General features: G+C 43.3%; 2 protein-coding genes across 2 annotated transcripts; one reads left to right on the top strand and one right to left on the bottom strand.

Moving 5' to 3' along the window:
- Positions 1-614: 614 nt before the first annotated feature.
- capn5b (calpain 5b) lies at positions 615-27630 on the bottom strand (the record flags this gene model as incomplete). The annotated part of the gene is made up of 13 exons (XM_084565418.1): positions 615-797; positions 3324-3460; positions 4698-4748; positions 4875-4996; positions 5888-6084; positions 6170-6292; positions 6381-6576; positions 7230-7307; positions 10385-10578; positions 12302-12494; positions 13217-13425; positions 19878-20009; positions 27466-27630. The coding sequence occupies 13 exons, from the start codon at positions 27628-27630 to the stop codon at positions 615-617; spliced, it is 1980 nt and encodes a 659-aa protein (XP_084421544.1).
- On the top strand, positions 15509-16235 carry ompb (olfactory marker protein b). The gene has a single exon (XM_084565419.1). The coding sequence runs from the start codon at positions 15624-15626 to the stop codon at positions 16104-16106; it is 483 nt and encodes a 160-aa protein (XP_084421545.1). The 5' UTR covers positions 15509-15623; the 3' UTR covers positions 16107-16235.

The raw sequence follows: 27630 nt of genomic DNA, 5'->3' as shown, positions 1-27630 counted from the left end.
GAAACTATGAAGCAGGCTGCAAAGCAGACTTTAAGAAACAGAAGTGGAGGCGGTGCTAATACTGAGGACGGCTGATGCAGAAACACTAGTGTTTGACATGAACCCACCGTCTCATCAAGGTGGAGAGACGGACTCAGCCTTAAGGCAATGCATAGCCCTTGGAAACATTGGCACATGCATGGAGAGTGCAGAAATGTCTGCATATGTGTTCTATGTGCATGTGTATGAGTTTGTGTTTGTGGTTTAAGGTCAGAACAACTGATTTGATCAAACTTTAGGGTTAAAACTGTCTTTTTCTTAAACTGTAGCTCAGCAGTTGATGAAGATTCTGGCAACAAAGACTGCAACGAAGCCAATTATAAGAAGAAAGTAAAGGACAAACGATGTGTTCAAAGATCGTCTATGCAAACGCTAGATATTGTCTGTGGACGCTTTCCATCCAGAAATATAGAAAAGGAAAGAAAAAGGAAATAGCAGAGCTGAATTTAAAGTAAACAGGAAAAGTATACGAGACACGTAGAGAGCGCAGAGGACGGTGAGGATGGGCTGCGGGCACAGGTTCGAAACGCCACCCTGCGCGTCGATCGTTGCAACCGCTCAAAGGGCGGACGGCGTCAGATGTTGGTGAGCATGGTGGAGGTGATGAGGCGCACAGTGAGCGTGCCCGGGAGGTCGCTGTCCTGCCGGCTTCCCTTGTCGCGCAGGTGAAGCGTGTGCTGCTCCTGCCGCTCGTTGGGGTCGCTGAACAAGATCACCTGACCCAGGAAGGTGTCCACGATCATGTTTTTGTTGTAGATCTGTTCGCCGCTCGTGGGAGGAAAGGCGCAGATCCGAAAGCAGGAAAAGAGGAGGAGAGAGAAAGGACAAAAGGCAGTAAGCACAAATGAGAAACAGCGGGGAGAAAGAGGAATTTAAACTTGATAGGAGAGGCTGAGACTGAGAAGAAGAGAAGGAAAGCAATCAGCAAAAAAACAGTAAACCTTCAAAAGGTGCTTCACAAAGAATTAATTAATTAGATAATTTTTGGGGGAGGTTGTATGAAACTTTAAGCACTCCTCATTTCAGTCCAGCCTTCATTACACTTTCTTCCAACATCCCATCCTTATAGCTGGGTTCGTAACAAAAATATGTTCAGCTGGTTACTTGCGGGAACACATTCAAGTCCGAACGGCCCCTAAGAATTTGTCAGCAGGTTTATTTTTGTTGCCTTGCTTTGTAAATACATCTAGGAAAGCCTTTACAGTGTGTGTCTGTAGACTGCACCGACTGTTGACCTTTCAAGACAGGAACGACCTCTTTTCCCCAGCTGACATTTGATCTTTAATTAAAAGCAATCCATTTGCAGGCCCCCCCCTTTTTTTTTTTTTTTCATCTGCCTGAACTTCTCTCCAGAGACTATAAAACCGACCCCCATTATCAGCCTCTGGAGCTCTTCCTAAATAAACTACGGTGCAACAGCGACATGCTTTTAATGGAGGTTAAATCAGGGTCTGGACTCACAGCGACTCTCGTTTAGCCAACGGAAAAAGAACTAAAAGCAGCAATGAATTAATCTATTGCTGCTCTGAGTCCTTCCATTTTGGCTCCGACGACAAAAAGAGATGAAGAATTATAGGATTAATTGAAGTTGTTGCTGACAACGTTAGAGGCTCCCTCACCCCACTGACAATTTAATAACAGGAAGGTACAGACGGCCGTATTGCAAATAAATAAAACCATTTCACAGCTCTGATTGAATAAATGCAGCGTCGTATTACAACTAATAACTACCCTGGCGTGCACATAGGGCCTGATATTGAGCCTGTAACTGATTGGTTATGGATGTTTTACAGATTTCTCCATAGCAGCCTCACTCTCAAAAGCCTGCAGACAGAAACAGCTCTGGGCGAGAGCAACCTCTACAGTCAAGCATCGACTGTATGTATGGCTTTTTTTTTTTTAATCTTCGCTTTCACATGAATACTTAAATGTCTCTCCGCATATGTAGGAAATATATTCATGTACCAGCGTTCGGTTCAAAAGTAGCTCAACTAACGTCCCTGCATTCAACAGAAGCGAGCTGCTCTGCCGCCTCATTTCCATCACGGTTAGCTTGGTACTTAAGTGATTCTGAGGGAAGAAAGAGGTCATTAAAAATGTAGAATGTTTACTAGATGTTTAGGTTTCTAGACGTGCCGTTCAGAAGTGCTTTAAGAGTGCCCTGATGCATTAACTGTCTCCGATGAAATATGTAAAATGAAAAACAGAAGAACCTGAGAAAATGTGGAGAAGTGAGAGGTTACATATTCTCTGGATAAAATATGTCACGGTTTCTTTTCCAAACAGCATTTTAACCTTCTGCATAAAGTTTTGACACAATAACAAGATTATATAAGATTCAGAAAACTGTAATTCTCCACTCTAGGGGTTGTACCAACTAATCAACTAGTTGACTTTACAGCTGCGCCATGACGCTTTAGGCAGGAAGTCGACTAGTCACCGATCACGTGACACGGACGCCTCCTAGAAGACAGATGAGGAGCACAGTGGGTCATTGCAGCAAACTAGCAGCGGTTAACTAAAGATGAAGCCCATACTACCGTGACATGTCAGTCTAGAAATACAACTAAAGTACTACTGCAATGCATCTGAAAAGGCTAACGCTAGCAGAGGAACGGTCCAAATCCTCTGGACAGCAGTCAGTTAACAACTTCACCAAACATCCTGTGGTAACAGAAGGAGGCTGCACATGAAATGAAATTTGATAAAGTTTCTAGACCTTTAGCTGCTATACATGGAAAAGGATTTGGAAATATATATACCACTTATTTTTTATTTAACCCGGCTACAATATATTATCTTACAACACGCTGTCATGTACTATTAAACGCTATTAATGGTGCTGCTGATTTGTATAGGCTATACATGTCTGCAGCGCACAGTTTTGATAAGCTCATGTGTTCAGGTTCAGTTCTGTTGTGGTCTCTTAGTTGACATTGTTGCTGTGGTTGTACAGCATGTTATTTTTTTATTTTTTATTTCTTTTTGCCAAGCGAGAGCCGTATATTAGAAGTGTCAGACCGACAGTGTTTATGTTTTTGCTGCGGTCGACAGTAGACCGTGTTCAAGCTTCAATTACCTTGCAGAGAAGCCTCCGTAGCTTCTTTTTACAATATGCATTCGAGTCAAAAACACAGATTTCATTACTTTCTACTGTGTTTTTAGTCGACTTTAAATAATCCGAAGTCGTTCAACCCCTACGTCACACTGCTGACGATTCACGCAGCCGCCACCCTGAACGTGCCGCTGAGCCTCGGCGGCGCGGCTGCAGAGAAACAGCTCACCTCGATGTGGATGCCTTCTTTGGGTTTCTTGCGGTAAAACAGGCCTTTGATGTCAAAGTTTGGGCACCGTGTGTCCTTTTGAACTGGTGAACGAACCCTTTCTCCTTCACAGGTGATGATCACGTACGGATCTACAGCTGTGAAGGAAAAAAATAATTCATTACAAAAACATATATCATATATGAATCTGTTTTTTTTTTAGGCTGTCACTAGTTAAATGAATTCTGAAAATGAATTTACTTAAAAACATTTGATAAACTAACACCTTTTTGGCTTGGGACTTCAGTTGTTCAACCAAAGGAACATTGTCATCTAAAATGTTCACATGGTTTTATTTAGATAAATATTCAAGACTCCAAAAGGTAGAAAATGTACAAAAAAAAGTTTTAAACCACTTAAATGGATTGAAAACAGATAAATCTATCTTTGCCTCGACAGTCAACTGCAGCTTATATATCAACGAATCATAATTAACAGAGGAATCATGTACTATAATGACTAATAATAGTCACAGTCACAGACATCAGTCACAGAGGATGTTTTACTGCAGAGCGAATACTTTTACTTATTTAAAATAACAATTTTATAAGTGCACTTTTTGAATGGAGGACTTTAACTTGGTGTGGTACGGTGTCCGTAGAGACAAAAAGACAAACCACTAGCAAAGTAAGAACGTGTCTTCATGCAACAACACATGCAAATACTCACAGCACCTGCAAGTACAGAAACGAGCTGCAACAAGTGTAAACGGCAACAGAAATATTTCCTGGGCACTCTGAAAAGTGATGACTGGGATGTGTTTGTTATTCAAAGTTTTATGATTTTTGGTGCGGTTGACATCTGCTATCATCACGACCCTTCACAGGAACAAGTGGCTACAGAAGATGAATGAATGAATGGATATTTATTCTGAGCCTTTTCACCGCTGTTTGAGGTTCCCCTGGAAGTATTTATGTCGTCGTGTCCCCTCTGTATTTGCTGGTGTTGTGAGTGTTTGCTTAATCTTCTTAACTTGCTTGTGCTTTGTCAATTTGCATGTGTTTTCTCTGACACCGTAGTATGGAGACTTGTTGCATTCGTGTTTTAAGTATAATTTAAAGTGAAATATTTGAACATTTCTTTCAAATATTTGAAATATGTGCGTTTATTTGTGATAACAGAAGCAGTCGGCAAGGACCTGATGAGGACACAGATTAAATATGCACTGCACAGAAGTATTCTCTTATTTTTAAATAAAAAAACACCAAACTTTTAAACACGGTGGCTTTAAGGATGAGTTAAAACTCTACACACAGTAAAATAGTTAAAGGCCAACCACTGTTTACTGCATCTAAGTATCTACAGTAAGTACTTCAGCAGGTGGCGCTGTGGTACCTTGTGCTTTGTTCAGGAGTCTGTTCTTTTTGGGATTGAGGTAGTGCAGCTCTGCAGAGATTTATAGGAGTTTACAGTTCTTCACAGCACATAAATCACTTTGGTCATCAATGCAATGTACATCACTCAATATCAAGTGAGGTTACGGTCGGTGACCGCCGACCGGAGAACGCCTACCTCCGTTGGAGTCCTGCCCCTGCAGACCCTCAGCATTCAGTACATGGACCTGAGTGACCAGCTGAGGGTAGCCACACATCCCCGTCCAACAAGTCTGAGGAGGCTCGTCCAGAGTCAGCTCTCTGAGGAGGAGACACATGAACCAAACAGTGAGGTGCATGTAGATTCCTGATCCTGGAGAATGAGGTGTTTATGTCGATGGAAGAGAGCAGAAAATGCCAAAATGTAAAGGTTATCTTAAAGACGGCCACTTGCAATGGGATCAGGTCTGATCAGGGCATAGCGTGGCCACACTGAAGGACTGCCTACTCATTTGACAACTTCTTGCAATGGTGGAGTTACTGTGGCAAACACACAACAGACAGCGTGATTTGTGGTTCTGAAACAGCGGTAGGTAGAGATCTATTGTTTAGATACAGCAGCTGTTTGCACGTAGACCTCTGCTGGTATCCAGATGATGTCGGTTAGTGGTTAGAGGTTAGATCTCAAGCGTTGGCTCGAGACACATTTGGAGACTCTTAAATGCCAGATGTGAACGCTTAACCTTAAAACGGGCCACTTGTGATCTGATCTGATCTGATCTGAACAGGACCATAGAAAACTCAAGCAGTCATCTGGCCGACGTTCATTAAACACAAGCTATAAAGTAGGTGTTTATGCGTAACAGGGTTCATACATTATGTGATCCATTTGCCATAAATCCTTTCAGTTTTATTACCTCAGAGGGCAGCATCTCTTAGCAGTAAATGTTGTGAAACTTTGCCGGTTTACAGGACACAACCCAGAGAAATGCTGCAAAGCTCAGCACTCACACATCGAATACTCAGGAGGAAATGTTGACCTGGTGAAATTCAAGCTACATCTCTAACCACTGGGTTTAATGTATTTTTTAGTTACAAAACACTACCCGGGAAGATGATGACAAATTATTTACGTCTGTAACCTGTTGGCTGTGAGATGATTGATATTCTAGCACATGAATCAGTTCAGCCGTGAGATTATCACACATTTACTTGCAATCTGAAGGCACATCAGTGAAGACACGGAGCAGGAAGTCACCCTGCTGCCCCGGGTCAAAGGTTGTGGGAATGATGACATAGCGGCCCTCCTTCAGCTCCTTCCTGAGGAAGACGCAGCGCGAGTTGATGTAAATGGAGCCCGCTACTTTCTGCTGGGCTGAGTGCATACGGTACTTCCGATTTAGCTCCACCTGCAGGACGAGAGAAAGGAAACATCCAATTTATTTGCTCGCTCTGTAAAGATTTCTCTGTGCTTGTGCATGTCCGTGTTTCTACCCGGTGAATGTCGAAGCCTATAGCGAGGTTTTCTGATTTGCCCTCTTTGGGTGTGGCTCTCTTCTCTTTTTGCTGCAAGCAGATCAGCACCTCGTCCTCCACCTTCTTCACATCAAACACATACTGAGAAGAATAAAAACAAAGAGGACAAAATGTCACACCCCCGCTCTGGTAACGCACATCTCAGTACACAAACAAATCATGAGCAGACCTGAGGGTTCTGCAGGAAGGTGGCTTTGTGATTGATGCAGCCTCCGGATCTGTTGCGTAAGGGATCCTGGCGGTGGACCCAGGAGCCTCTCATCACCTCCTCCTCCCAGGTCTTGTGGATGCTCAGGTAGGAGGTGTTGATAAGGCGGCACAGGATCAGGTCAGTGAAGTACTGGCAGAAGTCGTCGAACGTCATCCTGCAGGAGGGCAGGAAAAGAAGAGAGAAGAGAGCGGAGAGAGTGGATACCAACTAGAGGGAAAAGCAGCAACAGCTATAAAAATAGAAGAAGTGAGATCAGGAATAGAGGAAATGGTTACATGTTAAAGATTGACTGGGATATGACATGATTTACACAATCACCATAATCATTTGAACATCAGCTTTCCCCAAAAACTGTACTCATTGTGGGGAAAAGCCTCTTTAAACAAACAGTCTGACATTTTTATCTTTGTTTGTGGGCCGGGCTAGCTGTTTCCCCCTGCTTCCAGTATTTATGCTAAGCTAACTTGGGTGTAGCCTTGTATTAAAGGCCACGGTAGCAGTCGGACCTCCATAGCTGGCTTTTCGACTTTCTTTCCTGGTAGTTTTGTTATGTCAGTTTGGTTTGTCCATACCTTAGAGGACCAAGCTAGCTGTTTCCCCTTGCTTTCAGTATTTATGCCATGCTAAGCTAACAAGCTGCTAGCTGTAGCCTTGAGATAAGAGCAGTTTATATTTTCTCATAAAAATCTCTGCAAGAAGGCAAATAGAAGCAAAATATCCACACAATGAGCCCAAAATGTTCCTTCAACATTAGGTCCATTAAAAACGACAACATGTTTATTTGTCCGTTCCGTTTGTGGTTCTCACCAGAACTCGCCGTCGTCCTGCACGGTGACGCCCAACTTTTCCCTCTCGCTCTTGCTCACCTTGTTCCACTCCTCAGAACTGCGGTGAACAAACACACAAGAACAAACAGCCTTATATTAGAGGCGGGACTGAATATGATTTTATTAAAGAGGTCTCACCATTTTCTGATCTGTTTGCTGCTGTATATGAACTCAACACTTCTCCCATGTTCATCAGTTATCTTGATAAATGTCATAACGTACATGTTTTACTGAATTAATTCGTACCATACTCACCAACCCTACTTCAACAACTATCTTAAGGTATTAGATATTATTAATGAAGTGGGCACAGGTGATAAGTACACAATGGCCAAAAAAAGTCTCCACCTGGATTTAGCTAATCAAGCCTCCTGTTGGATAATTACTGCATGGGTGATTATCTTTCAGCTGGAAACAAGTTATTTAACCCCAACTGATGCAATGAGAAGCTTCTCATTTCTTCAACAACCATGTCTAAAGACACATCCTGTGGTCGTGGAAAAGATGTTAGTCTGTTTGAGAAGGGTCAAATCATTGGCATGCATCAAGCAGAGAAAACATCTAAGGAGATTGTAGAAGCTACTAAAACTGGGTTAAGAACTGTCCAACGCATTATTAAAAACTGGAAGGATAGTGGAGAACCATCGCCTTCCAGGAAGAAATGTGGTCGGAAATCGGTGATCACTTAAACGTTTGGTGAAATCAGATCAAAGAGAAACAACAGTAGAACTCAGGGCTATGTTTAATAGTGAACGTAAGAGCATTTCCACACGTACAATGTGAAGGGAACTCAAGGGATTGGGACTGAACAGCTGTGTAGCCTTAAGAAAACCACTAATCAGTGAGGCTAACTGGAAAAAAAGGCTTCAATTTGCTAGGGAGCATAAAGATTGGACTCTGGAGCAATGGAAGAAGGTCATGTGGTCTGATGAGTCCAGATTTACCCTGTTCCAGAGTGATGGGGGCATCAGGGTAAGAAGAGAGGCAGATGAAGTGATGCACCCATCATGCCTAGTGCCTACTGTACAAGCCTGTGGGGGCAGTGCTATGATCTGGGGTTGCTGCAGTTGCTCAGGTCTAGGTTCAGCAACATTATGTGTCCAAAGAATGAGGTCAGCTGACTACCTGGATATACTGAATGACCAGGTTATTCCATCAATGGATCATATTCCAAGATGACAATGTCAGGATTCATGGGGCTCAGATTGTGAAAGAGTGGTTCAGGGAGCATGAGACATCATTTTCACACATGGATTGGCCACCACAGAGTCCAGACCTTAACCCCATTGAGAATCTTTGGGATGTGCTGGAGAAGGCTTTGTGCAGTGGTCCGACTCTCCCATCATCAATACAAGATCTTGGTGAGAAATGAATGGATGGAAATAAATCTGGTGACATTGGAGAAGATTATCAAAACAATGCCACAGAGAATGTATGAAAATGAAGATGAAGATGTATGGACGCAAAGATTTGTTTCCATTGATTATTAACCCAGAATAATAAATGGTGAATAGGATAATTATATTTTAATTAGTAGTATATTTATAAATATTAATAATGGGACACTTAATAAATATAATAGTAAAATGGAACCGTAAGTTCAGACACATAATACATGTTCATCCCTCCCTCTAGTATTAAAGCATCCGCTGCAAAACGAAGTGTTTGTAGTATTTGTTGCTGTGAATGATACCTAAACATCGAGGTCCTACTCCGTATTCATCGCTCAGGGGAGACACAGGCGTTTACTGGATGCATTAGCTTTGTGTTCGTCTCTCTGTTTATGATTCACTGACAAACGTTTGCATCTCAACGGTCTGTCAGCCTCCATTTACAGTAACAGGTTTTTATCAAACCATGAATAAATTATTCAGTGACAGTGAGTGAATGATTGCCAAAGAAGAGGGGTGACTCACGTCTCTTTAATAACATCTGTCTCTCCTTCGGCCTTATCAATAATTCACACTTCATTATTATGAACCACCTCCATGTTTGTTTCTGCTAGCTAAGATTCAAAGAGAGAGCAACTGTGGTGGAGCATAACTGGAGGAGATAAAAAGAAACTGGAAAGGAGATGAAACGCTTCTCTAGAGGACATCTGAGCTGCTCTAATAACGCTCTCTCCAAACAAGAAACGCTCCAACAGGGCTGAATTTACTTGTCCCCGTTCGCTCTGAGGCCCATTAGCTTGATCACGTTTTCATTTTTCATCGTCTACACGACGTTTCCCATTGTGCTGCTTTCTTGTCTACGTCTTGGCCATTATATGTATTTATTTATATATATATACGGATTGGCCTTTATTCAGCCATTTGTTGTTAGCTCATTCATCACACGCAGTCACTTAGGAACAAGTGTGTCAGATATTGAGGGCCGGAGGAGACCAGAGCGCTCGTGACATTTTAAAAATTAAATTAGCGAGATTGGCTAAATAGGAACAGAACACAGCAAGGTCACGTATTACAAGATAAATGTATTGTTTGTGTCCCCCCTCGGGAAATGTCTCGCATCTGATCATTTTTGTGATACAGGGAAATGACGGCGGAAGATGACTTAATGAGCTTTCAAGATACTACTATTGGAAGCGTAGATTGTTTGGAAGAAAATGGGTCACGTGTCTGCACTTCCTCCCATCGGTCAAACTGACGCTAGTATTCTAGGAATACGGGCAGAGCCATGTTGGGATTTTACAGCATGAGTCTAAGCGGTACAGTCTGACAGTGGAGTTACAAATAAGTGCTGAATCACACACTACAATTATTTATTTATTTATTTTCCCCCTGCTTTCACGGTCCTACAAGATTGCTTCGCAGAGAGGTTGTCAACGGCAGCTGTCAATCATCTTGATCCTGTCTCTATAGCATCAAATAACTAAATCAAATGAAGCTTCTCTTCTTCTGGGCATTTGAACATACATCAACATTATATTAACTACCTAAAATGACAGAAACCATCCTTGAAAAAAATTATTTGACGTGTATTTTAGTGTTTTAGTTTGGCCCTAGTCCCGCCCACTAACATGGAGGAGGCGGAGCTTATGGCCTATACTGCAGTCAGCCACCAGGGGGAGCTCTACTTGCTTCAGCTTCACTTTTGGAAGTTAAGGTCAGTAGATGGCGTCGTTGTTGTCTTTACCTGTCGCTCCAAGGGCCGCTCCACTCCTTCTCTCCCCAGGGGTTCCTCATGCGGATCATGTGCAGCTTCTCCGACTTGAAGAAGGCCAGGAGGCCGTGACCGAGACGCACTTTCCGCACGTCAGTCACAGCGTAGGCGTGGCCTTTGACCAAACCGCAGTCCAGCCGCGCCTCCATGTCCTCTACCGTGGTCGCCTGGGAAGCATCAAAAGGAGGTTTGGGTGTTGCAGTTAACTTGAGTTTGCATGTTCTCCCTGTGTCTGCGTGGGTTCTCTCCAGGTTCTCCAGCTTCCTCCCACCGTCCAAAGACATGCTGGTTAGGTTCATTGGTGATTCTAAATTGGCTGTAGGTGTGAGTGTGAATGGTTGTCTGTCTCTCTGTGTTAGCCCTGAGATAGACTGGAGACCTGTCCAGGGTGTACCCTGCCCTTGGGATAGGCCCCAGCCCCCTCGTGACCCTTCACAAGACAAGCGGTTACAGAAGATGAATGAAAACTAAGAATTTCTGGAATTATTCTTTAAGGAATTAAAGTATTTTTCACCAGCTACATGCCAAACAACACTCCAACCTGTCTCTTAAGGCCTTGGTAACACCAGCATTTAAATCTGATTTGAGATTAAACCAGTTTAATGATGTAGAAACAGTAAGTTTCAGTAAGAAACAGGAGATTCTAGCCAATGAAACACTGTTAAATGTTTACTTTCTTTGGTAACTGATAATACCACTAACAATCAGACTGGAGAGGGGTAATAGAGAGGAGGTTTTCATTGTGCACTTATGTGTATAATAGCAACCGTAGCAATAAATTACATACACATGTAAGAAGGAGCTGGATTTACACCAGTGGCCCTTAATCATGTGGCGTCATGACAAGAGCCATGTGTAATGCTAATAGCAGTTAATGGCGCCTGTTTTTTTTTTTTTTTTTTGCAGACATGAGTTCAAGCTCCTCTGCTTCTTATGGTGCGTGAAAGAATAACGGCCCTACTGCTCTTTTAAAACCAGATGTATGCCTAATTTGCTAGTTCTCAAGACGGTGACACTGGTGGTGTTTTAATTGTACGTGTTATGGAAACGTAATCTTCCATTTGATTACTTCACACTGGCTAAAGTAGTTGATGATGGCGTTTTAAACTTAAGTAGGACAGTAAGAGGGATTTACTAATGGAGCATGATCACTGGCTGATCCTGATTGTCACTGAGCTCGGCCTTTACCGGTGTAGTTTTATTCCAAATGTGGTTTCTTTTCTCGTAAAAATACCCTAGCTCCTTAAAAAGTCCGGATCAGTATTGGGAGATCGGTATCAGGGCATTTATAAAATTATCAGATCAGCCAGGCCCAATCTTTTAGAGTGTCATAAACCAAAACCACGTCCCAGTATTATCAAAACCTCTTCTTCTTCTGTTTTAATAGCAGGTAGCTAGCGTCAATGTTGCCAGAAATCCAAGAAGAAGAAGAAGAAGAAGAACCAAAATCACACAACTAAACATTTCTGCTGTGCAGAAGTAAATTATGCAATGTTGATGTTTGATTCAACACCTACAAAAAAAATAAAAACTGAATATATGGGAGTCCATGTGGGCAAAGGCTGCACTGAAATAACAGCAGACACTAAAAGCTGCATTTAGCTTGTTATTACACTTTATATCAAAAGCTGCTTTTCTGCCTTGGTCCAACAATCAGAAGTGTAGATAGCGTGCAACTTTTTAACTTCTGCAGGTCACAGGAGAAGACTCTTCTCTGATCTTCTACTGGCCTGTGATCAGTGATTGGTGTTGGCCAATAACGTTTCCCACAACCGGCTGCAAAAATGCTGATCAGAGCACCCTCACCAAAGACAGATGAAGAAAACTCAAACAAATGTCCCTGGGCGAGGATTTCAGGTCTCTGAATTTGCCACGCTAATCCCGTCTTACCCTGATGGAGCAGCTGATGAGGCCGTCTCTGTTGTGGACTTTCAGTACTCTCTCAAACAGCTGGTTCCGAGCCACCTCGTCTGTAGCCATCTGACCCTCCAACAGGTCCACGGGCTCTGAAACACCGCCGGTGAAGTCCACCAGTGCATCAGCCGTGTTCCCCCCATCCAGCGCCTCGTAGCAGCCATAAACCCTGCAGGAAGAAGAGGAGGGGGGGTCGGGTTATGTTTATTAGAGCTGCAAGTGTTTTGATCGCTATTGGTTGAACCTGGAAGACAGTTCCTGGTTACAGCTCGTTGAATGGTGAGGATTTACTGCTTTGTTCTGGGTTATATTCAAATTAAGTGAATATTAACCAGGAAATCAAAATAAAAAAGAAACTGACACACAATAATTTCAAAACTCTTGGGTTTTATCATGAGCAGAACATTTATATCTCTATATCTTGGCCAAACCTGAAGGGTCAAGTACAGAGGATGCTTATCTCTTAAAGATTTTCTTTTGCTGCGAGTAAAATGGCTTCAGAACAACTGTCCCATTACCAGCCTCTTATTAATATTGTCAATTACATGCACTCTCTGGAACAAGTTCTATTGAGTTTGTGTATGTATTTTTGTTCTGTTTTTTGCACATTTTTATTTGCACAATTGTCCAGTTTCATGTAAAATGAAAATGTCTATAAATAAAAGAAGGAAAACAGGCAATCAAAGTAATTTTTAGTGGCTGCCCTAATGTCTATGCATAGTATGTTTGTCTAATTGCTGAAATAGAGCTCTCTGCATTGCATGTTGACTTTGTGTAAGCATGAGACATCTGAATTTATCATCTAGGATCATTTATGTACAGAAGTTTAAAGTAATTAGATCCAAATCATAGTTTTTAGGGGTTAGCAAACTAGATCTGATTGATACTAACTTGGCGTAGGCCTTCTCCACCAGGGCGCTCCAGAACTCGTTGCTGTCGTTGGAGTGGCAGTACACCAGCTGATTGTCCACCGTCGGTAGCCGGTCATCGATCACCACGTCCACCCACTCACCGAAGCGCCAGAAGCGGAAGTGGAAAATCCCAGCATAGGACTCTGGTTTTTCTGTATCCCACTCCTGCTCCTTCCAGTCTGGGATGACCTGGATGATGAGGAGGAGGAGGGTGGAAGAAGAGGAGCAGAGGGCTGGGTAAGCCAAACAAACAATCGTTGGTCCGTGGAGCGTAAATAATGTCAAGGTGGAGTGGGAAGCCGGAGTAAGGCTGCATCCCCTCATGTCTGCTGATGCATTCAGGATTAGGGGACAAATTTATAACCTTGGCTCTCTCAGTCATAAATCTAGCTGTAATAGGACAAGGGTGAGGGGTAATAACGGTTTGACTGCAGTGTGTGGGTGTGTTTCAGCCGCCTGCGTTTACTGTAGTCCAGTGAAACCTCTACAACCCAGCCTCCATTTTGTATTTGTGTAGTTATTATTATCTTTAAAACCCTAACTCTTGAAGACCACTTCCAAACATCTCATTTAAATACACGTATCAACAGTATTAAAGTCCTACAGTTCCCTCATGGGACGTAAAATCTCTGTTGTCATCGATATCTGTCAATAACAGTCGTGCTAGCGTGACTGAACGGCGCAAATCGAGGCTATATGACAATAGAGGGTCCTGACATTTAAAGGTTATAAAAACAATCTCCACAGTTCTTCATAATAAATCACAGCCTTCGCTTCAGGTCTGTCCCTGACACCACAGTGGAAAATTCCTCCAAGAGATGCTCCACCTCGCCGGCTGGGCCAGTAAACCTTGACCACACCTGCCCTGTCCACCAGCTCAGTGTTTTTATTCATTCATTCTTCATCTTCTGTAACCGTTTGTCCTGTGAAGGGTAGCAGGGGTGCTGGAGCCTATCCCAGCTGTCATCGGGCGAGAGGCGGGGTACACCCTGGACAGGTCTCCAGTCTCCTAACCCTAACAACTACGGCCAATTTAGAATCAGCAATGAACCTAACGAGCATGTCTTTGGACGGAGGGAGGAAGCTGGAGAACCTGGAGAGAACCCACGCAGACACAGGGAGAACATGCAAACTCCACATAGAAAGGCCCCAGACGCCACAATTTCACAATTAGTTCCCAACGGAGCAACTCCAGACCAACTTCCTGCCACAAAGCATGTATGGGTGGGGAAGTTTTTTCAACTTCCATGCTAGTTGTGTGCAATCAGCTTGTGGGTATCTGCGCTATGAAAGAACAGTACTACAAAACACAACAATACTAATTCCTCTGAGCAATTTTATGAAAACTGGTGCTGTCAAAGCAGGTAAATTTCCTAAACTACAGACACAGTGGGTGCACAAACGTGACATGCAATAAAAAATTGCTAATGACGCAGTGACTGACACCACGTGTGACCTAACTGACGCCGTTCCAGTGGGCGTCCTTGGAGGTGTCAAGGTGCAAGAAATGAACAGCAGTTCCTGTCAAAGCTCTCTGCAGGAGGTGACACTCGGCTGACGGAGAGAATCTGGCCTCTCCAGAGGACTGGCTCCGTGAAGAAGCAACAGCTCCTTTAAAAGGAGAAGAAAAAAAAAAACACCAAACAACAGCAACGTCGACAAAGCACTGCACCACAGAAACCTCAGAGTCATTTTGTAATCCTTCGGGAGGCAATCTCGCTTGCACTCCACCTCGCTGTTGCTGTCTGTGTGTCAGCGCTGTAGATAGCGAGGGAGGCTCCATCCATCTCAGCTTTCACCTGCACCCAGTGTCGCTATGCAGCAAGTGAACTCGGGTAGGTAAGTGACCTGACGACTGACCAGAAACACAAACAGAAGGGACCTTGGCTTCCCCCGCTGTCTCTCAATATGGACTCTAAGAGGAATACAAGAGGCTTTCCCCTCAGTCCCTTCTTTTTTTTCAGGTTTCACATTTGCGTTGCCACTCACGCAAGCTTCTAGGATCTTGAGATTTCATGTACTAAAGGTCAAGGATGTGGAACAGTCAAGGTAACGGTGAAAGATCTGTAACCAAACAGACAAAAACAAATGTGTGACAACAGTTCTAAGAGCAGTCCCCTAAGGACAAACCCTGCACTGTGCCCTGTGCAAATGTCATTAGATCTTGTTTTTTCCCTGCTCTTCTGCGCATCCATGTAAGATCCGCCCTCTCCTATCTATGCTACACAGACATGCACACAAACATACAGCGCAGTAAGCCCGCAGAACGCAACAGGGAGTAAGAGTCACTGAACCGAGAGAAAGTGAAGACGCTTAGTTTCGACGTAGCTGCCGATCTAATCCACCCCTGCAGTTGGCATCGACCGCTCAGCCTGCTGAGGTGTGCCATGTCTACAGAGCTGGAGCTGTCCTTCCGTCTGGACAATGAGCTGACGGAGGTGATGCGCCTGCGGGTTCAGTCTTTGCAGCAGCGAGGCCAGAAGAGGCAAGACGGCGAGCGCCTGCTGCAGGGCAACGAGGCCGTCTACCGACTGGACTTCTCCAAACAGTCGCTCCAGTTCTCGCGCTGGACGGTGAGGCTGGCCCAGGCGGGGCGCCTAACCATCACCGCCACCTCGCAGCTCTGGACGCCTGACCTCACCCACCTGATGACTCGCCAGCTGCTGGAGCCCGTCGGGGTTTTCTGGAAAGCGCCGACCAATGCCTCGGACGTACCTGTCCAGTGCTATGAGGCTGACGCGCACGAGTTTGGTGAGAGGATCGCAGAGCTGGCCAAGGTAAGGAAGGTGATGTACTTCCTGTTTGCTTTTGCGGAAGGCTGCAACCCGGAGAATGTTGAGTGCTCCATCACCTTCAAGGTGGACAGCTGAGACTTGGAAATCAGAACTCTGACAGATGGATTTACGCTACAAACTTTGTGGTTTTAGTTACTTTCACGTCAATGCTGCATGTTTGTGTATGAATTGTTGCTCTCAATTGTCAGCAAATGTGAATAAGTACTGAAGAACACCTGCAATTAAACCTGTTGATCTGTGTATGTTATGATGTTGGGCATCAGTGCAGCCAAATCCTAATAAACGCAATGATCAAAAAGATGTATGTATGTGCATTTTCTTAACTAATGTCTGAACGTGGATTGCTCTGGGAGTTTATGTGTTCATCAGAAACGATATCCCCCCCTTCCCTCCCCCTTCCCTCAGGTTTACAAACAGGTTGAGGATGAGTTCCTCATGAGATGACGCTTAGAGACAAGAGTGCATTTGCGTGTATGGGTGTGAGTATTCCCTAGCGTGTGACTGAACAGGTTCCCGGTGCCTTATCTGTCTCTGCCTTGCATGGTGACCCTGACAAACAAGGGGAGGGGGGGCATGTGGATTTCATCCCTAAGCCTCCTCATCCTCCTCCTCCTCCTTTTCCTCCTCCTGCATGCAGGGGAGAAAACTCTAACTGTAACTGTGAATGTGATAACAAGAGTCAGACAACGACGGAAAGGAAAACAACTCAGTTCGAGCTGATAAGGAACAAGTCTGACTGCTCCCATCTTGAAGTTAGAGGCTGAACCTCTGCTTTCTCCTGAAGAAAAAAGGAGGAGTCTCAATTAAACCAGTCTCGTGGACAGTGTTGAATGCATGAATATAAATGTTCATGGTCCTATATCTTGCTGTAGCCTTTTACCCTATGATAAAAAAAATCAGGTTTGGTAGAAATGAACCCACTGGTCATGTCAAGGCTGAGTGAAAACAAGAAGAGCTAAATCAAAAATGACAGAAACACAGAATTAAATGAAAGGCGCTTTGAAGTCTGGTAGTGTTTTCCAGGTAATTAACTGGTGCAAAAGATTCTGTTTTGAAGTAGGAGCACTCCTTTTCTCTGGGGAAAAGCGTCTTCCCTTGTGGGACCCGGACCATTACTTGTTTTGCTTCCACAGGAAGTGAGGGTATCGGCTAATGTCAAACTGAACAGAGGATCATCTTTGTACGTCTCAGATACTCTGCTTTCCAAAAGTTGGATGATAAAAAAAAAAAAAAGGGATAACTGGTCAAACAAGTACACAAGTTGTAAAAAGGTACATATTTTTAGGATAATTATTCCAACATCCTCAGCCAGATGAATTTAGATCTGTGTTACGTCTAAGCTGGTCTAATTACCTGACTCGACTGTTGCTTTTTTTTCTCCAAATTATGTAGTAAAACAAACTGCATTGCTTAGGTAATGGAGCAACAAAATTGAAGTTTTAAGCACTATTCGCATCAGGATAAGTGTAATCTAGGGTTATTACGTGATTTTGAAATTACCCCCCGTCCCAACCTCTGTGCTGCATTTGAAGCATTCACGCAGGAAAAGCGATCAGACTCTATTAATCTCGGGGGAGAGTTCATGAACTACCTGACATGTATGAAAATCAATTCCCACTTTACTGACGCAATGAAAACATGATGCATCAATAAATCAAATCTGATATCGTCATCCATCTCATCACCCTTTCCGATTACGCTCTTCTGACGATTCTGAGCTTGTTTTTTTTTTTTTTTTCTGTGAATAGGTTTCCATGCAGTTAAGTGACACCCTCATACATTTCCACCCTGTTCAAGCTTTCGTTAATGTTGGCTGACGCAGATTTTATAGTTTTGGGGCAAGAAGAGTCAGAAAAGGGCACGAACGAAACAAAACTGCTTGAAAAAATAAAGAAACAATCACCAGCACAGAGACGTCTGGACTAAACATCGTATTGTAAACAAAGGAGACCTTTAAAGTGGAGATAGTTTAGCTGTTTTTGTTTTTAAATGGTTGGGCATAGTAGTAGTAGTATATATGCAAAGAATTAAGCAGCGAATATGTCCATTAAAGACGGATCTGGCAGTGATTCTACGTGACTTTTTGTGTGCAATGAACGAATCTAAAGACTGTGAAACCGTGTCCATATGTACACGCTCAGCAGTCACAATCCATCGTCTCACTACAACAGACCGAGGCGTCTTGTTTCAAATCCCATTAAAACCTCTGTGATCGCTTTGTTTTCCTCTGTCAAGATGGACGCCAAAAGACATTTCAGGATAATCCATCTGAAGAGCTCAGCACAGTTCCAGTAAATGTTTTGTTTTTTTATTCTGACATGATGTTGGTTTGGGACTGACGTTTTTTACAGTTATTCAAATTAGCATTTTCACTGCAAGACACCAAATCTCTGAACCAGAAAACTGATGAATGAACTTCTTCAGGACTGATTTAATATTCTCTAATACACATTTCTCTTGTTAGCAGAGGTGAGGAAAGGTCCCAACGGAGCACTGTAGCATCCCTAAACTGGACTGCTGCACAACATCTAGGAGTTTATTTAATAAAGAAAAGCGCCAGGCCTGACAGCGTGCTGCTTCTCCTCTTTCTCCCAGTTTCCAGTGCTATGATGAGACAATCTTCTGCTGGCGGGAGCTTTATCATTACACAGACATGAGAATGGAAGACATACTGGCCTCTCTCTGCTAGCATTAGCACTGTAGACACTTTACTACTGCTTAGCAGTGGAAAAAAAAAAAAAAAAAACACAACCAACTAATAAAAAGACATTCAGAGGACATCTATCTAGTGCTTAGTGCTTCCAACATGTCCTCAGAGACTCCATATTATACTCCACCAATCAGCCCTCCACTGACGGATGGAGTCTGCAGAGACAAGGGAGATGCTGTGGTGCTATAATGAGTACTCTGGTGTTTACCTCGTATTAGTGTAATGGTTCCTAATAGACGCTTAAACACGAAATATGGAATGATTAGAACTGTGCTGCATCCCTTTTAAAAAATAAATAAATAAATTAATGTATTATACGCACTTTACAGTAGAAAACATTTTCAGTTATCTCTCAGTTAGTTTTCTTGGATGAATCTTGCCCAAAGATTTAGTTTGCAGAAAAATTGAGACGTTATTGACCAAGATTAGAGTTATTACAGTTTAGAAAAACATGCCGTGAACTGTAGTCTTTGGTTGACAGCAATGACATGCTTCTGTGTTAAAAGCTGAGACAAGCTGGCCTTGCTTTGTCCACTGCACAAAAAAACTGAAATCTAACTAAGAAGAAATGTCTTAAATCTGGGCAAAATATGATAGTTTTTGTCTTCCAGGATAATAATTCTTGTTATAGTTTTTGTGTTACAGCATTTGACTCTCTTTAAGTGTTTTGCTCCTAAATCATCTACTATTATCACAGTTCTAAAAGTTTTAGGTGAAGACAAACACGTGCACGACAGATTTGTCAAAGTATTTGATCCTTTTCAAATGTTATTCATTGATTTATTGTTTTACAGCAGTTATATACGCCCATAGATAAAACACAGTATACAGAGCAATGACAGAACTTAAAGTCCTAACTATTGCTATTGACTGAACTGTTCTGTTCAGCCTGTCGATCCTTTAGCAAGGAATCGAGTTACATTTATCATGACCATAAATAACTCTTGATCTCTTACATTTATCTTGCTCGGATTACATATTTTTAATCTAATTTTTCTCTGTAGATTGAGTATTAAACCTAATTTTAGGAATATTAACATAGGATTGGATGCTAAATTAAGATGTCTCAAACACTGTGTGAGCAAAAATGTAAAGAAGGCAAAGAAAGCAGAAGAGTAAGAAAGGAACATACTTACTTTTTGCCACAAAGACTCTCTGGAGGCCAGACTGGAGCACGCAGCCACGAACCAGCAGTTACCCAGCTGCCCCTGATGCAAGTCATGTGCACTGATGCCATCTACAAACAGGTGAGGGTCTTCACACAGCTCCTGTGGGAAAATATTATTTGTATTAAAAAGACTTACAAGACTACAGTGCAAGACATTTATTCATTCATTCATTCTTTCATCTTCTGTAACTGCTTGTCCTGTGAAGGGTCGCGGGGGGCTGGAGCCTATCCCAGCTGTCATTGGGCGAGAGGCGGGGTACACCAGGCCTATACAGGTCTCCAGTCTATCACAGGGCTAACACAGAGAGACACTCACACCTACGGCCAATTTAGAATCACCAATGAACCTAACCAGCATGTCTTTGGACGGTGAGAGGAAGCTGGAGAACCTGGAGAGAACCCACGCAGACACAGGGAGAACATGCAAACTCCACACAGAAAGAAAGGAACCAGTTGGCCTGGATTTGAACCCAGAAAGAAACCATCTTACGCACCCATCATCTTCCACCAAAGAGTGGGAGAGCTGCGTGCATTTGTGAAATCACATTTCCTGCAGCTGCGGCATCGAGGTCCATTTTCCACCACAACATTACAAGCCGACTCCTTATTACTGCTAACAACATGTTCAATAAGCCGCTCTTGCTTTCTCCTCTAGCGTGTACGCTGGACTGACCCACATATATGCAAAACCCACACATTAATGTACGTGGTTTGGGATGATTGCCACGTATTGTGTTTGACGGAAGCTACTTACTCAGTAACCTGCATTTTCTCTGCACACAACGACCTCACTACAGCGTAAATAAGTCACAAATGAAAGGAGGCGTGCTTGGGTGTTTTGGGTCAAAATTGCAATTACCAAAAAAAAAAAAGAAAAATCTTCTTCTTCTGCAGCAAGAATGGAAAAGACAATAGAAAATTGAAAATGCAATAGAAAAGTGTTTGTTTATTCCCCATTTACAACTCTGTATTTATTCCCTTATTGTATTACAGATCGTTTCTTTTTTTCGTGGCACTCCCGTGACTCCATACGTAACCAGCACTCTGTTTTTGAAGGAGGGACGTATTGTTGTAAAGTCTAAGAGAATTTGACAGCTCATCTCCTAGCAACACCAGCTCTCAGATGTCAACGGTTGCCATGGGGAAGCACAGGCCCAGAGGCAAAAACAATACGTCCAAAAGGTGTTTTATCCTTTTCTTAAATAACAGGAAAATGCCTCTTACTTACATCATGGCGTACTGATCTTACAATAAAACCCAACCAACTGCTTCGTACTCACCTTCTCTCTGACTGTTTTTAATATTAAGGTTAACACCAGCCTAGTATAAAATTAAGAACTACATTTTTTTTTACTACATCTTGCAGTCTGTTTTCTGCTCTCTGTTTTATGGCACCGGTGGGTCGATGGGCACCTCGGCCGTTACTCAACAGAAACAGCTGAAAGCGCAGCACCACTTAACAGCTCTTTATCTTTACACACTTTGCAGCACTCAACTAGGGCTGGAAAAGTAAAAGAGGGAGGGAGCACGGTGCAAGTGAGCATGTAACATACACAGAGGCTTTCTATATTAAGAATGAGTGAACACACAGAGTGGAAACTGGCCTTTTATTAAGAATCTGTAACGTTAGGTATGTTATACATTTGTATTAGCAAGTTTCAGGAAACCACATTAAATTAAAGTGCGTTAACAGCCACACATTCATAATCAAAACATTATGACTTAAAGGGGAACTACCGTTTTTTTACAACCTGGACCTTATTTCTGGCATAAAATATGATTGTTTACTCACCCATATAACTTTGGTGTCATTTGGAGTCGTTCGTCGGATATTTAGATCCACGTATATCCATATAGTGGGAGTGAATGGGGCACCGAAACGCAGCCTCTAAATAACGCATTATCTGCCGCAAAACTCGTTCATTTCACCAACATTTTGTTATGATACACTAGTGCTATTCCTCATTGAGTCCAGAGTTACCTGTTGTCATCATCCGGGGTCTGTAGATTGACCTACTAACCTCTGACCTGGATGATGTCATCTCGGAGCGCCGCGCGCACCCGCGACATTCGGCTTGTTTACCTGTAATTTGCTTCTGCTATTTTTTTTGCAACATGGCTGAATATTTTTCCGATTCTGAGGTTGTGGACGACGACTTTGTTTATGACGGACGTCCTTACCGTTTTGAGCCAGAGTATACGGATGAGGAGCTCGTTGAAAGGAGGATGTGGAGGCAGAGAGAGGAACAGCTGGCCAAAGAACAACAAACCGCTGCACGTCGGTGAATAGATAACAGGTAACTCCGGGCTCAACGGGGAATAGCACTAGCGTATCATAACAAAATATTGGTGAAATGAACGAGTTTCATAGCAGATAATGCGTTATTTAGAGGCTGCGTTTGGGTGCCCCATTCACTCCCACTATGTGGATATAGGCGGATCTAAATATCGTCCGAACGACTCCAAATAACACCAAAGTTATATGGGTGAGTAAACGATCATATTTTATGCCAGAAATAAGGTCCAGGTTGTAAAAAACAGTAGTTCCCCTTTAAGTTCTACTGAACTTTTTTACAACTTCAGATTCTGGGAGGTTAAAGACCCACTGCCAGCTCCTCCTGCAAATGCTGCAGCTGAAGTGAACTGAAGACATGTTCTTGTCTGCGCGTTCGGGATAGCGATGGGATGAAGCCTGCCGTGGAGCTTTATTCATAAACATTAGAGGCACGATCAGCCCTCAGTCATGTGTACGGACATAAAGGCAGATCACAGCATATATACACACACACACAATGGCTCACGCACACAGGACACAGGACAAGGTCAGTCATTTGCTGACTCTGCAAAGCTGAATGCTGCAAAAGCAAACTTTTAATCAGAAGCAGAGTCCACTGCAGTGCTCCCTGGAGGCCTGCAGTCTCTCCCAGCAGCCTCCTCTCACCTTACACACACCAGTGCAGAGACGCATGTCTGAAACAGGTCTGTAGGTGCATGTAGGCACAACTCTGAGGCAATGTTACGGACGTTGTTCTACGGAAGTTAAAATATCTAATCACGTTCCTTCTCCCCGTCCACAACGGCATTGATTAGTGGAGTCTGAGCCGTGGCGAGGGCTCCCTGTGGTGGCCTGCCATCCAGGGAACGGCTCAGGTTGAAGAGTAATAGAGTATCGATCAGCTCCCGGCCCTCCAGACACTGAAGTAATGTGAATATTGTGGCTGAGCACGACCTAAACATTTACCCTGCAACTGAGAACCTTTCAACCAGCTTCATAGCCCTCGTCAGCACCATTCATCAGCTTGTGAGGGAAGCCATCAGACACACATGCCAGTACACAACCAGCCACAGGTGCAAAGAACAAAACGTGGGAATTCAGCAGTACCAGTCCAAAGGTAAAACTTTATTTATGTCCTACTAACATTCTTCCTCCATGGCTGCATTTATTAGCACCATCAGATGAATCTGCTGTGCAATAACCTCCATATTTACTCCCCAGTCCATCTACCTCAATAGGCATATTTGCACGAACACAGATACCATTTGCATTATCGTTTAATTGTTTACTGCTTAAAAATGCTGCTATTTTTTCCTCATTGTACCATTAATTTCCATGCTACTGTGTGCTTTTATTGTATATATTGTATTTTATTGTGTATAGCTGCTAGAGTTTCTATTTTTATTGCTCCCGAACCAAAGAGCTGCCAAACTGTAATTTGTTGTTTCTCACCGGACACTGACAATTAAACTTCTTATTCTTTTCTTATTCTCATCACGTGCTACAACTGACATCAAATCGGACCGGTATCAGGCTTCAGGAAAGCCAGATCTTTTGTAGTTATTCATTTTAGGTCAGCCATAAACCGAAACCACGTCCATGCAGCATCAAAACGGCTTCTGCCTCTTTCGTTTTAGTGGAAGTTAGCTAGCGTCAAAACTGCCAAAAATCTAAGAAGAAGAGGAACTAAAATCACGTGTCTGCTGCGTGGAAGTGCCCTTGAAGATGAAGCCAGTCGGTGATCTGCAGCGTACAGTATGTAGCACATGAGCTGTCTGTTCCCAGCATGTGTTCTCGGGTCAAGAATATAGATTTTATTGATGCAAAGGATTACTTTCTACTGTGTTTTTATTAGTGATGTGTCGTGCAACCCCTGCTCAGTGCTGTAAAAAGGAAATTGTGCTCAAAACAGATCAACTGAAACTCTGTCCTACATGTGGGATTATTGAGCGTGCTAGTTTAAAAAAGGAAATAAGCTGAAGTTACACTCAAACACTGTCTGATCTTGCTGTGTGACCATGTCATTCTGTGTATGTAGACAGAAGCAGCTAAATGTTTGAACTTGCAGAAGTGCACTGCAGATTGACTGCGCATGTGAGGCTGATACAGTCCTTTAAATGAGCTTTTGTCAGGAACTTCATTAAATTTTGATTCTTCTGAACATTTCAGTCTCTCAAAGCCACTCTGCCCCTAAGTAGCTTGGGTTTTAACTTCATGCACTCTCCCCTGAACGAAACACTGCATTCAAATGAAGCTATCTGTAACCACTGGGAAGAATGAAGAAGTAATTCAGCATGTGTTCGCGGGGTTTTATTAGTGAGTTAGAGTTCAGCTTTTGTAATAAGGCCTGCCCACATCATAGAGACTCACAGTGATATTCTGTTAAGCATATCTGAGATCTATGTTGTGTCAGGGGCTTGGCGATGCAGTGACTACTGGCAGGACTAGCTGGAGACATAACATGGATGTCCGGATGGGCGGACTAACACCTGAGCCAATGGAGATATCACAGTAGAGGTCCTTTATGGCATTCTTGTCTTTGCAGTATCTGATTAGACAGAAAATGCGAGGAAATAGAGCAGAGGAGTAACGTGCAGTTACGGTGAGTCTTGGCAGGAAATGAAGCGGGGATCGTGTTTCCCTGCTGGAGGCTGAACCTCCACACATCTATTTTTATAAAACAGAGATCTTGTTAGTGATCGATACTGAGTATAGATGACAGATTTGTGTAAAGTCATGAGAAACTTAACTGGTGACCGAGTTAGAGCGTCTCTAAAACTGCAGCTCTTGTAGAGTGTTCCTGGTCTGCAGTGGTCATAGACGGCCAGGGCTCATTCACACACGGCTGGTCCGATCAAACAGGCAAACTACTGTAGCTCTAACTGCTGTAAAAGTTAAAGCTGGTTCTGATAGGAAGGTTTCAGAACACACAGTGTGTCAGTGTTTGTTTTCCACGTGGCTGTGTAGCTACAGACCAGTCAGGGTGTCCATGATGACCCCTGTCCACTGATGAAAGCTCCACTCATGTTTTGTTTTACATCAAGTGGATGACAGGTACATGTGCGTCACCGTGTCTGGAAAACAAACGGCACCAGGATGCAGGTCGTTACCAAGTGGCGCGTATCAAAGTAGCATCCACGTAAATGCCAGGATCCAGGTTCCCCAGATAATCAGTGTTATTTACTGCACTGGTTTTAATGTTGTGGCTGATCAGTGTGTATATGAACACACACAGCATGTTTCTGCACGTGAGAATGGAACAGGATCCAAGAACCACCTTAGATTTTCGTGAAAGACTACTGTACTGTACATAAGCTATGACCGAATGTAAACAGGGACATTTAACAACAAACTCAGACACGCTGAAAAATCTTTCAGTGTTTAAATAATCTATAAATAAATAATCCAGTTTAGGGTTCCTAACCTCCTGAAATAAAACCGTGACCCGGTCGAAACGAAAAGGATGCTCCTCCTCCTCCTTTTTCTCCTCCTGACTTCTTCCAGTTTTCAGTCCGCATGACTGACATCAGCACAGACCAAAACATATAATCTGTGTGACCCAGTTTCCATGGCGATCCACGCTGGCTGTCACTGCAGTGGCACACAGGCAGAAGGAGGTTACACCATCCTGAACCACAGCCTGCTGTGTGTGTGTGTGGGGGGGGGGGGATAACAGTGGCAGGGGGACTCGGCTCGCTGAGTCCTGAGGCCTTGCCTCGGATATCATCCGCCACCAAAACGTGAATACAGTACGGCTAAGACGAGGAGCAACTCAGCGGAGCAATGAGTAACGACTACTGATGTTGGAGTAAATTATAAATGATTAGTCATACTGTAGGTCATCACACTCCTATCCTGCAGGGACCTCTGGCAATGAGAGCACCCTGATGTGAATGCTTTACAGGTGCAGATGCCGCTCAGGGTCTTTGGCCATTTCAAGACATATATCTGCAGAGATCATTTATGTCTCACTGAGATTTTGTGGTTAAGTGTCTGTGATCACGATAAAATCTGATCAGACCTAGTACAGTTTCATTTACAAACCCTTTACACACACATTACATTCTGCTTTGGTTTTCAGAGTGTCTGTAGCTAACCGATAACCACAAGCCAATACAAACACAAGGAGAAGTCCATTTGAATGTCCACACAGTCAATTCATGAAACTTAAGATAAGTGTAAAGTGAGTCTTGGTGACTCTGGGATACATGTACATTGAGGTCAAACCGCGCCACTACAGAGGACGGTGTTAGTCCTCCTGAATCTGTTTGTAGCTTCCAATAACCAGACAAGAAAGCTTTCCCCTCACCAAACAGATCATTCACCGGCTGAACTGATCAGGAACCGGCTTGCTGCTCCTCCTGCATGACTGTACACCAACTAATTTCAGCGGATTATAGAAGAAATCGCTTCCTCAGACCTTTTAATGCCGTGACACACCAAGCACCACAACTGTCGGCCACTGGTGAGCATCTTTCTCCTCTAGTTTTTGTGGGGTGTCCGCAACTATTGGAAGCAGTCTAAACACCTGTCGGCAGCTTTTCAGACACTTCAGCATGCAGAATCTGTCAGAGATCTTCTCTGAACGGCGGATCAGCTTAGAGCAACAACGTACGAAAAGTCATCTAATCTGAATATTCAAATATTTCCACAACAACAAGATCATCTACAATAAATAAAGTGATCAGACAGATTCAGCTCAGTACGAAGGTTTGTTTCTTAGTTTCCTTAGTCTCCCAGCTAATAGCAGCTCTTTGTGTTTGCCCTTTTGAATGATGAACACAGACTACTGCCACCTGCTGGTAGGAAGAGTTATTTCCTTTAACACAAAACTATGTGCTAGTTGGCCGTTGCCTGTAGTCTCTGCAATGTGTTCAAGGCACAGGCAACTTCAGAAAAAGTTACAGTTGGCCTCAGTTGCCGGTAGATTTCGGAGTGAGGAGTAAATGATACGCACAAAGTGGTTTGAAGAAACATAATTCAAAATTTCTTGGATGAAGCTCAAATGCGTTTACACGTCTTTGCTCTTGGATTGCTACCTGATGATCCCATGAAGCAGGAAGTAGCACACATATTCTTTTTCATTTCCTTGGAGCATTTTATGGAAGTTTTCCGCAGTTCATTGGTTATTGTTATTCAAAAACAAGATAACACCCAGGCAGTGTATTGTCAGCACAATTACATCAGGGTATATTTGGTGTATGTAACGTCTCTTGGCTAGCAACTGGTTCCAAACTTAAATATTTCTGTCAGTTTTACTCCGAGCTTTAAACCAACCTACCCGAGGCCTCTTCCAGACGACACGTCCGATCCTGTTGCCCTGGCAAAAGAGTGAGTCGTCAATGGCGGGGAAGCGGGGGTCCTCAAAGAGCAGGCCACTCTGCAAGCACTGCCTCTTCAGGGTGGAGTACTGCTGCCCCTCGAAGGCCTTCACAGAAGTAAACAT

The sequence above is a fragment of the Chelon labrosus genome (genome assembly GCF_963514085.1).
Source record: "Chelon labrosus genome assembly, chromosome: 17".
NCBI lineage: Eukaryota > Metazoa > Chordata > Actinopteri > Mugiliformes > Mugilidae > Chelon > Chelon labrosus.
This window is presented reverse-complemented; position numbering and strand designations above follow the sequence as displayed.

Excerpts from the sequence above, each read along its gene's own strand:
- ompb (XM_084565419.1), top strand. The coding sequence starts at position 15,624 with ATGTCTACAGAGCTGGAGCTGTCCTTCCGTCTGGACAATGAGCTGACG.